We start from the raw sequence: 12401 nt of genomic DNA, 5'->3' as shown, positions 1-12401 counted from the left end.
GGGAGTAACTTGCTGGAGCGGCAGTTACTACTCTTGACAAATAAGCCTTGATACTGTTGATGCAACTCCAACACTGCTCTGTTTCAAAAGCAAGGGGAAAAGGGGTTTTGGGTTCAGACAGCAGCCGACATTTACGGTCTGGGGAACTATTAAACATGGGGGTAATTTGCTGGTGTGGCTGTTACTACCCTTAATCAATAAGCCCTGATACCTTTTTTTTTTTTTTTTTAACTGTTTATAAGCATTTTAATTTACAAAGCATATAGTCATTACTTTGTAGCATAATAATCAATAGATTAAATCAACATCATAGAAAACTATCAAAAAAGGAAAAATTAAATCTAACATAAGGTTGATAGTAATCCATTAATTAAAAAGAAACAATGTAATGAAGGGAGCAGAGAAAACAGAGGAGTTAATCTAAGCAAAAAATGCAGAAAAAAAGCCATAGCAAAGATAATTCACCCTGAATAAAAAGAAAAAATAAATCAGGACTGCTGGTCTATTTGGGAGATAGGAGATGTTGGATTCTTCCTAGCATCAATGAAAGATCTGAGCTGCTCAGGAGAGAAGAAGATATAAGTATTAGAATGAAATTTAATGTGGCAATTGCAAGGATAGCGTAGAATATGGCTCCTGTCTTAAGACAAGAAACCCTCTTCTACGCTCCTGAGTGATCCTAGATAAATCAGGAAAAATACAGATCGTCTGGCCATGAATTTCTGAATTAAGATTACAAAAATAAAGAGACATGACCTTACTTAAATAGCCCTAATGCCTTTGATGCAACTCCAACACTGCTCTCTGCTTCAATGGCAAGGGGAAAAGGGGAATTGGATTCAGACAGCAACCAATGAGGGCCTAGACATTTACAGTCTGGGGAACTGTTGCGCAGGCACAAGGGGAAAAAAATGCAGGACTGCTTCTATGGCCAAGTCCATAAGCAAAGCATGTCAAGCAGCACTGTCTAAAGAGATTGCATATGTGCCCTTGCCCAGGGAAAAACCTCTAACATGGCAGCCATCAAACCCAGGACCTGAAGATAAGACCACACCTGTTGGGCGAATAGTTCTCAGGGTTTGAACTTGAGCAATAAACTTCTGAATTCGACTCTCTGGCAAAAACACTCTGTCCTGCTTCATATCAGAAAGAATATAGATATACTCCAGCATCTCAGATGGCTCTTGGCCAAGTTCACCACCCAGCCTAGATCCTGCAGCAAGGAGACCACCTTGCGAGATGCCCTGTGACCTCCTTCCACGCTCTTGGCTCAAATCAACCAGTTGTCCAGATATGGGTGAACTAGGATGCCATCTTTGCGCAAGGCTGCTGCTACTACCATTATGACCTTGGAGAAGATCCTGGGCGCAGTGGGAAGCCTGAAAGACAAAGCCTGAAACTAGTAACGACATCCCAGAATGGCAAACCTTAGGAACCATTGATGTTCCTGATGAATGGGAATATGCAGATATGCCTCCATCACATCCAGAGCATGAGGGATTCCCCTGATTGCACTGCAATTATGGAACGTTCAGTCTCCATTCGGAAATGAGTGACCCACAAATGACAATTGACTACTTTGAGATCCAGGAGGGGTCAAAAGGACCCCTCTTTCTTGGGTAAGTCAAAATAGATGGACTAACGGCCTGTACTTTGTTGTGATTCAGGAACAGGAATTATGGCCTTCAGGTCCAATCTTCTCAATGTGGTTTCCACTGCTACCCTTTTCTGAGGGGACTTGCACAGAGATCATAAAGGCATGCAGAGGACTGCGAAGAAATTCTAGAGCAAATCCATCCCGAATTACTTCCAGGACCCATTGGTCCGATGTGATCTTGACCCACCTCTGATAAAAGCAAGATAGGCAGTATGTAAGTCCGCAAACCTTCATTGGGAAGGTAGAGAGGCTCCACCCTTGGAGTCCGCATCCTTCCAAGGCCTTCTGGGGTGAAAGGCTGATATTTACCGAAGGAATGGGGTCTCAGAGGAAGGTCCCCTATAAGGATGAAATCACCCAAAATCTTGAGAACGGCCTCTTGCCCGAAAAGGCTGTGAAGCTGGTTTATCCTCCAGCAAATGAGGGACCTGGGCTTCCCCCCCATTTATTTGCCATCTTCTCCAACTCACTGCCAAACAAAAGAGAACCCTTGAAGGGCAGTTTGGTGAGATTGGACTTAGAAACAGAGTCTGCTGACCAATTGCATAACCACAGCTAATGTCTAGCAGCTATTATGTAAAAGCAACCCTTCTGGTGGCACTGCAAACTAGATCACAGCCCGCATCATCTAAGGCAGCTGTTCCCAGTTCTATTACTGATCTTCCATCCAAAACCGTTCCCCCAGACTCCTGAGAAAGTCACACCAGGAAACAACAAGCAGCAATTTGCAAATTTATCGCCATGGCCTCAAAGGCTTGCTTAAGGATCATTTCAATCCTATCCTGAGCATCCTTTACAGCTGCCCTTCCTTCAACTGGTATGGGGGTTCGCTTAGTGACAGAACACACCAATGCATCCACCTTTGGGAAACACAATTGCTTTCTTGCCTGCAGATCCAAGGGATATAAACTCGTCAAGGTTCGGTTCTCCTTTAAAACTCGCCTCTGGTGCACTCCATTCAAGGTCAAGCAACTCTTGAATCGCATGCATGAGGGGAAAGAAACATGAAGCCTTGTTCAGGGTGACCAATATTAGGTCCTTCTTCTGCACACCCGAAGAGTCACTCCCAGCCACCCCAAGCATCTTCAGTCTGAGTAATCAGACCCAGCAACTCATCGCTATAAAAGAAACGGAGAAGAGTTCTATGTGGCTCTAAATCCTCAAGAGGGGAACAACCCAAATCATCAGTATCATGATCCACACCCACTTAATCATCAGGGATTGTTGTGCCATCGCAGTTACTGTCAAATTTTACAAGCCGCTTTACAGGCATCCAATGAAGCTGCCATAAAACTGCATTAATATGACCATGCCTATCACATGACACCAGACGTGCGGCCACAATTTGCAAAACCTGTGGTGACTGCAAACAATATTTAGTTAAGCCGATGTATAGTGAGTAACAAGTACTCAATTGTGGGTACAAATGAACGGAAATTCTCCTGGGTACTGACAATTGCAAGACAAACCCATTTGGAGTTACTACTCCTATAAAACAGTTACAAAGTCCCAGTGAGTTTATAATTAAGTTTGATCCCAGAACTGCTGGCTCCCCTTTAAAGGGAGTGTGTGACTAACACCACATCTGACCAGAACTAACCAGCAATAGAATAAGTGTTCTTGCTATAGTATCATTACAAACTGCCCTTACCTGGACGGAGAACGTTGAGAGATGAGATGGGACTAGAAAATGCTGCAGTCTTGGGTTTCTCATCCTCCCGTTCACTGTCCACTTCCATCTCCTCTTCTCCTTGCTCACTGGTTGTGGTTCCATCTTCCACACAGGGCTCCTTCACCTCTCCTACTTTGTCTCCAGGCTGTTCAACTAAAAAAACAATGGGAAATTTCAGCAAGAAACTCAAGGAATATTTTGACACAATGCATCACCAAGTTATCTAATGATTATTTTGATTGTGTATATTTTTTGTAACCTGCCTAGAATTGCAGCTAGAACAGGCAATAAATCTTTTAAATAAAAATATAAATAAATGTAAATATAGGCAGTGTTGAGAAGAAAGTTCTCTCGAATAAGATACAAAAATTATTACAAAACCATTGACAGCTAGGTCATAGACTTCTGACCTGTTCTTGCTGTCAGTGTTTCATACCAAATTGACATGAATCCAAAATATATTTTTATAAATATACATTTATCATCAATAACATTGGTCTTTTTACAACTTCAACAAACTTAATTTGGTTCATTACTGCTGCAGTAGCTGCCTATGTATATTTTACTCAACAGCACAGTCCATAATCCCAGAATATGCTTTCTATACATATCACTTCTTATATCATATTTCTCTTTAGTGTTAACTCAACAGCAAAGAGAGAAGCCCAAGATGAATATGTGCCTCAAGTTCAAGTTTTATTTTATTAGTATAGCATTAGAAGCTGGTGCTTCTATTTGCTCACAATTATACTACTATATGGTAGTCGCACTTACATGCCACAAGCAAAACCACTGTCAGAAAGCCATGAACCTAGGCTCTGGAAAACTCAGAAAAAATATTAAACCAATCTTACCGCAATGTTACAAAGAGTGCTTTAAATTCATCTTTTCCTGTCAATAAGTAGGCTCAATTAGCCATTACGTGTGAGTGATGTCATCTAATGGCACCAAATGGACTTGCCCCTTCAAGCCAGTAGAGCTTTGTAAGTGCAGGAGTTTTATTTTTTTTATTTAGATTTATATTCCGCTTTTCACACTTTTTTCAGTACTTCAAAGTGGATTACATTCAGGTACTGTAGGTATTTCCCTATCCCCAGAGGGCTTACAATCTAAGTTTGTACCTGAGACAATGGAGGATAAAGTGACTTGCCCAAGGTCACAAGGAGTGACTGCAGGTCTCAAACCCTGGTCTCCTGGTTCATAGCTCTAACCACTAGGCTACTCCTCCATTCCACGTTCCTATGTGGGCATTGCCTTGTGAGTTTCCTCAGTCATTTTTTGTCTGAACATAGCACGGATGTGAATTGTATCTTTTTCCTATAAAAATTCTTAAAACCTTTCAATTTGATAACTTTTTTTTTTCATTTTCTTAAGTTGATTTGCTGCCTCTGCAGCCCAACAGAGCTTTTCAGTGCTACAAAAAAAAAAAAAAGGATCATACACACACCAAAGTATGGCCTTCTCTCCCAGTGTGTCCGAACAGAAGAAATCAACTACGGTGAGGAGATTCAAAAGCTCTATCTATGGAAAGATTATGTTCCTCACCGACATGCACAAATTGTTACCGATGCATCAGTTTGAAACACAACCACAACCGCTATGCCCGTGAACAAATAACCCATGCTTTCAGAGGTCCAGGGTGCTTCGCCTGAGGTACAGTGTAGATCTCTCCACAATATGTCCTCATCACACCGTGCATCCTCATCTGCCTCACCAGGAAAAGTTGAGCAAAAGTGCCTCAAAAACACCTCTGTCCACTCAGGCTGAAGTTGTGGGGTCAAGTTCCACCAGCCATCTGTATCAAAGACAAAGTTGCATCAATTAATGGAGCCACTGCAGCCTGCGTTGAAGCAGCACACATTCTAAGCAGGGAGCACTGGCACCATATATAGAGCCATCATCGGAGCCAACAGCATCAGCTATGCACATGCACCAACTTGCCTGATGCATCTTCCAACGAGCTCGATGCGCTGATACATTTGACGCATGACGCACCAATGCACCAGACGGACAACACACCAGTGTACTCAACACTTGATGCTCTGACACCACAGAAGTGTGGAGCCTTGATGCATACCAACTCATCTACCCTATGGTCACACTGTGCTCAGGATCCCATGATGCACAGTGCAAGAACTCACGACGCAGCTCTGATGCAATCAATGCAATATCATCGGCCTGCACTGGATTCTTCAACATACATCTCAAAGGACCTGAAGCATACTAAAGTACACAAGGTGTCCAAACAGTCTACCCCATTGAAACCACAGACACATCCAACTCAGACTTTGATTTATTAGGCTGCTTTGCCAAATCAGTTCTATACAGTCCATCCTAGATCTGTGGGAGAAGGAGTCGTTGCCCCTGCAGCCACCTCATCTAGACTAGTAGCAGGAGGACTTTGCTTGGAAACTGCAGAACTAGTGACCTCCATAGTGTGCTCACTTCTAACAGGCTGCCTGTTCTCATGTAGGAGCCTATCTTGGATTCAGAAGATGATATCCCACCACATATGTCAGGCCAGAGGACATCAGTAGTGCAACCAAATCTCAGACTTGCTGAAGAGCTTCGTTACCTCTCTGACCAAAGAGATGAAAGGAACATTCCAGCCTCTCTTTTCTACTATTGCTATGGGAATACCACAAATTGGAGTCCCTACATCACTTATAGGGGTGAAATTATCATCAGAATCCTTGCTCAGGTGTGTATTGTTGTTCACTGCAGCAGATTCTAGCAGGTTAGAGATATCAAATCAGGCCACTCCTCATCCAAATCAAGCAGATCCCCCCCTCCCCCACGGTTCACCCTCTTCATCACTGGAGTCCTGGGTAAGCAACCCAATATTTAGGCTCAGATGGCAGCGAGCTGAAAAAGGGGGTAAGCATCTTCGAAGGCAACCAGTTACCCATCATTCCCCCTCCTCTGAGCAAGGATGATGGACTTCCTCTCAGTCCTACGTGGAACCTGATCCACTCTCAGAAGTTTTTCCATATACTTTAAACTTTTGGTCTGCTGTAAAGATCAATTTAACTCTCTGACGTCTTTTACATCATCTTGTTATACGGTTTCTATTGCTGTTTTGCATATTTGCCTTGTTGAGTTTCAATTATTCTTTCATGTTAATTATCATATGGAGGATCTGGATATCATCTGCGCGCATGCTGCCTGTTCCAGTTCGGATGTACGAGCTCCCCTGGAGTTGGATATCCCGCAGGGTCAAGACGGGATACAGCTGGACTAAAGGGGGAGGCAACGGGGATTGTTTCTTTCTATGCACAGTTTCTGCTGAACCTACTATGTTGTTAATGGCTTGTAGTGGGGGTGTTTGAGAGATACTCTATTTCCCAGCCAAATACCTTGGTGTGTAGCTCCTTGACCTTGCTAGTAACGTGAACTGTTTTGTATATGCCTTATGTTGGCTTCACATATCTCTCTTAATGTTAAGGGGCTTAATACATCATGTAAATGCCAGTTATTGAAAAAGGAACTACATGCACAACATGCCACGTTGGCCTTTATTCAAGAGACCCATGCACGTAAACACCATGAGCGCCTATTAGTGTATCCCTCTTTCACCAACTCTTACTGGGCAACTAGTACTAAAACATCTAGGTATACGGGGGTAGGTATTCTTATCTCCAATACATTCATACATGATGTATTGTATCAATGCTCAGATGCCTTAGGTCGTTATATCCTTCTCAAAATAAGGGTGGGCACCCCGTATCTTTACCCTTCTCAATGTGTACTTTCCTAATGCATTTCAAACCACATTCTTACGCGACATTGATCAGTTATTGACCTCTCATAGTGAGGGAGAATTACTTCTTGGTGGGGATTTCAATGCTACAAGGGAGCCCAAAATGGATAGCTCGTCCCTAGATCCTCATGCTACAGGCATGCGGAGGGAATGGCAATCTTTTTTGGACAAATGGTGCTTGGTAGATATATGGAGGCAGCGCTTCCCTCATTCTCGTTCCTATACTTTTTTACTCAGCACCGCATAGCACCTACTCTCGCATTGATTATTTATTTGTCACCTCCTACCTTAAAAAATGATGTCTCTCGAGCTGGTATAGAACCTTTGACTTGGTCTGACCACGCTCCTATATGGATGGATGTGCGTCTTGGAGATCTGGATAGGGGATTTCGATCATGGAGACTTAATGATAGTTTGTTGAAGGATAAGGTGTTTGTAGGTAGCACTAATCAACAACTTCAGGAATACTTCTGCCATAATCAAACAGATGATGTACTTCCATCGACCGTTTGGGAATGCTCGAAGGCGGTAGCTAGGGGCCTTTTCATTGCTAGGTCCACCTACTGTAATAAAGCGAGGGATAGAACCCGCTCCGCCCAGTTAGTGGACATAGATTCATTAACTAAGCAACATATGTCTAATAACTCTCCCAATACATATCACAAATTACTAAAGGCTAAGGATGCTTTGCGATCCCTTGATGATGCAGCTATTAGTCATAACCTCACTCTGCTTAAGCAGAAGTTTTTTGAGGGTGGAAATAAGGCAGGTCATTATTTGGTGCAGAAATTGAAGGCTGCTCGCTCTCAGACACTGGTGACTAAAGTTCATGATGGCACGGGTGCCCTAGTTACAGCCTCCGAAGAGATTTGGATGTCTTTTACGGATTATTATGCTAAATTATACACAGGGGATAAATCCATCCGCGACTGACATAGCAGAATAAAATTTACAAGTGCTTCCTCATTGGAGGCTTTTTTTTTTTCTTTTTTTTTTTTTTAAAGGATCAGGACTGCAGGTTCTGCCACCTTCATCTGTTGGAGACAGAGAAATACTGAAGGATCGCAGGTGGCACACCAGTCTAAGAGAGGGTGCCCTTCAAGTTTTTCTCCGTCTCCATCTGCTGGAAGGGAGGCATAACCCAGCAGCCTGGACTGATCCAGGTACATACAGGGAATGTGAGCTTTGTGTTTACATTAACTTTTTTTTTATTGGTGAATGAAGACTATCAATATTTTAGTGAACATAAATTTATATCCACTACTTAGTATAACATCAGAAAAATGCCATAGAGATTGCAAATTGAAACAATGAGGCAATCTCCAACCAGAACCCCCCACCCCACGGTAATAGGCTTATACGAATCCAAATCTGAGAACATTTACTTTTCAATTAACACACACACTCGACTAAAACCGAGATAGCATTCCCATTCAGACCCACAACAAAACACCAATCATCCCAATTCCTCACATCCCGCATTCATACTAAAATGAATGCCCAACATCACTGAAACATTCCTTCCCCTCATAAGGAAGAGAATCCTTATCAACATAATGAAGAGTTTTCTTTTCTTCTGTCCTCGTCAAGCGAAATATGGGATCCCTTCACTGAAGAGGGTCTCCCATAGCACTCAGAGAAATTTAACTGATGGAATAACCTTGATGCCAAAAATTCAAGAATCAGAACTCTGTGGGTGTGCCTTTGCTAGATCTTGTTCTACGGTCAAGTTAAGTATTTCCGGTCAGCAGAATGAATCACTCACAAAACCAATTCACTGATCAGTAGTACATAAAAGCTGTTTTTGTTATTTCCCAATGACCGTGAAATGTCTGGGTAACCTGCTTTGCATCAACAAGCTAAACCCAGCAACTGTATAAAAATATAAAGTAGAAAATAAGAGACTATAGTCATCTTTAAACCAAACCTTGGCCCAATTTCCTGTTATGGCCTACAAAAAGTGGTCTTACCCCTTGCACTTATGTAAAGAAAGTTACTTCAGCTTTAATGGTAACTTGAAAAACCTTCTATAGGTGATCAATATAAGCTTTGGCTTCCTTACTCTTGGTGAAAACTCGTCTCCCCATTGTGAAGCATCTTGAGTTTTGCCTGAAACTGCAACAAAAACTTGATCCCATTGGTATGTAGCTGGGTGCAATATGGCAACATCTCTTTATGGGACACCATTACTTTGGCAGAGAAATCAGCAAAAACCGCCTCCATGGAGAGTCAATTACATAGCTAGATTAGCTCTGGTATAGACTAAGGAGACTCATGGGGCATTGCCCATATGGGAACTCCTGCAAATTCTCAGTAGAGCTCAAAGCTCTAGTAGCTTGATTTGTTCAGTGCTGTCGAATGCAATCACCCAAATGTAATGCCTGATTCATTCTGCTATTTACATGGTAATTCAGGGGAAAGCAAAAGAAACCTCATTTTGTACAGCCAGTTCTACAGTTCAATATTAATAAAGCTCCTTCCTAACTTCAAATAGCAGACGCAGGGGAAAGCAGCCGGCAGCAGAGAAAATGGCCCTTGCGCTCAAATAGCTCGGCACCGCCAAGCAAACGTGCAGGAAATCACCTAACCCCGCCAGGAAAGGGAAAACCCCACAGCCCTGCCACAAACACTGCCTGCACCCTTCTCCAGAAACACCCCTGAGCCTGTAGGGCTGCCATGCTCAGCACTGCCGAGCAGACCGATGCAACCGGCAGTGCCACTGAACTCACAAATTAGAAGGGACAGCCTTTTTTTTTTTTAACTTAATAAAATTCAGAGAACCATGACAAAGGGAAAAATCAAGAATTCCCCAACAGGGATACTTCCCTGATCCAGCAGCAACCCGGAGGGAGGCTTCAGGACCACTGAGGGAGCCAGACCCCTGGCTTATCAGGGATCCCCGGTCACTCAGGCTATCACTGCTAGTGGTATCTAATCCCCCGTTTGCCCGGCTCCCACCCAAGGCATGGTCCAAAGATGGAACCTGGCACCTCGGGGAGCAAATGCAACTCCAGATATCTCAGCCAAGAGCTGCAGGCATGCACCACCACCATCTGCTGGAGACAGAGAAATACTGAGGATCTGCAAGTGGCACACTTGGTTTATAGCAGTGCCTCAAAGTTTTGTTCTCTGCCTCCATTTGCTGGTGGGAGTGCATAACCCATTGGTCTAGACTGATCTGGATATGTCCAGAAACCATAAGCAAAATGTGAACAGTAGAGCATTTGCTTTCTAAGAATTATTATGGGATGAATACATTATGAAAACACTGCGTATTCCATTACAACATTCACAACTATGTATTCTGACCTGAGTGAGTACTAGCTCCCAAAAGCTAGTCAAGAAATGCTGGGAGTTGGGAGCATTCTTTAAGGGTGGGAATGGCTGGCACGGGGATGCAGAATCTGCCTGTGCAAGAGATCCCTCATGGTACAATTTGCTTGGCCTGATCTAGCTTGGGTATTCGTTAACTGTTGCCAGTAGTCATGGAAGGGTGTAGAGAAGAAATAGAAGGAATGGATCCTGTCTAACCCTTTCTGGACTGCATCTTTGGGAGGTGGGGTTGGGGCTGAGGTGAAGAGGGGGCTGAGAGATGTATGTATTGAATGGCAGATGGAATATCGAATTCCATATGAGCAATTAACTAGATATATTCACTGATAGTTCGTGATTCATATCTTGTTTCGATTTAATGGCTAGTGCACAGGTGAACTTTGCTTCATTTAATGTACATGCTATTTTGTCACCTACCAAAAGGAAAATAATTTTTCAGGTTTTAAAAAAAATCACAATAATGTGGCAATGAGGTAGGAGACTAATCTGACAGTGAGCATGAGAAGCTTAAAAGGGAATGAGTTAGGTAGGTATATTATCTCTCAATTTAAAAGCAGGGGGTATACAATATGATACATAGGGCATGCCCCTTAAAGATTAATAGGTTTCATCTGGACCCAGAGGGACGGTTTGTTTTTGTGGAGTGAGCCCTTTATGAACAGGATATAGCAATAATAAATAAAAGGTCCCAACAAAGATCAAAATGCTTTCTATAAGCACATGGAAAAGGAGATCGCTAAGTTTACATCTCATCCCATGGTAGTGGCTGGGGACCGAACATATGCTTGGATTCACACCTTGACAGGACCTCACAACTGGCAGTGCCAACTGAACAAAATAAAGGGATTAGGCTCTTGGTAAAGAGCTTGGGGCTCAAAGATGTGTGGCATGGCATACCTAGTACTCTCACAGGAGGAGCTTTTAATTTTTATTCCCAGGTACATAATTCATAGAGTTGCCTAGATTTTTTCCTCTGTTCTGAAAGTTTGTATGGGAAATTAGGGTTCACTGATATCTTACTTGGGTATATCTCTAATCATAACTCAGTTATGCATCATCTCAAGCACTGGCCTCAGGGAGGACCTGGTGATTGAACCTATAAGTTGGAATATAACCCGGTGGTGCTATGGGAGACTAAAATCTGTACTTAAACTAGCCATCTTAAATAAAATGTAGGCTAAACTGAGAAAGTCACTTGAGAAAAAAACAATTTAATTCTAGAGTAGGAGCATAAACTCAGTTCTAAAAAAGTATGGAAAAAGCTACAAAAATTAAGGGAGAAACTAGACAGTCTCATGACTGACCAAATAGGAAAACTGGTTCTCACCTGCTAATTTTCGTTCCTGAAGTACCACAGATCAGTCCAGACTCTTGGGTTTTGCCTCCCTACTAGCAGATGGAAACAAAGTTTCACTGACACTGTACATAACCCAGTGTGCTACCTGCAGTCCCTCAGTAATGACCTGTACCCAAGCCAAGATGACAGCAACCACCATAAATTTCTAAGCAAACTCCCTCCCCTCCTCTGAGCCGGAAGAAGGTGAAGTTGCCCAAAAAGACAACAGAAAACTCGTTTCCCAAATTTAACATAAGCAATCAGCACTGAAAACCTCCAACAACTCTGCACTATATACAGAGCAACAGTATGAGTGGCGGGCAAACCCCCCCGCCCCCACTAAATGGGCAGGTCTCTGGACTGATCTGTGGTACTACAGGAACAAAAATTAGCAAGTAACCAATATTCATTTCCCTGTACGTACCCAGATCAGTCCTGACTCTTGGGATGTACCTAAGCTTCCCTTAACTCGGATGCGATGTGGAGAGTTCCGCTCGTAGAGCACTCTCACCAAAGCACATGGAAACCGGAGACCTGACATCCAAGCGATAATGCCTAGCACATACGCTAGGGACATAGAAAACTTTCAAGTGCAGAATAAGGTGGCAATTACCACCACAGAATATCCTCGCTTCATCAGGCG

At 42.9% G+C, this 12401-nt stretch overlaps 1 protein-coding gene across 1 annotated transcript in view; it reads right to left on the bottom strand.

Moving 5' to 3' along the window:
* PAXBP1 (PAX3 and PAX7 binding protein 1) overlaps positions 1-12401 on the bottom strand; it is a 275602-nt gene that overhangs the window by 249492 nt on the left and 13709 nt on the right. Inside the window, exon 3 of the mRNA XM_029603577.1 lies at positions 3309-3482. Coding sequence (XP_029459437.1) covers positions 3309-3482 — 174 coding nt within the window. The remainder of the gene's footprint in view (positions 1-3308; positions 3483-12401) is intronic.

This window comes from Rhinatrema bivittatum, chromosome 5 (genome assembly GCF_901001135.1).
Source record: "Rhinatrema bivittatum chromosome 5, aRhiBiv1.1, whole genome shotgun sequence".
Taxonomy (NCBI): domain Eukaryota; kingdom Metazoa; phylum Chordata; class Amphibia; order Gymnophiona; family Rhinatrematidae; genus Rhinatrema; species Rhinatrema bivittatum.
The sequence above is the reverse complement of the archived record's forward strand: the minus strand, read 5'-3'. Positions and strand labels throughout refer to the sequence as shown.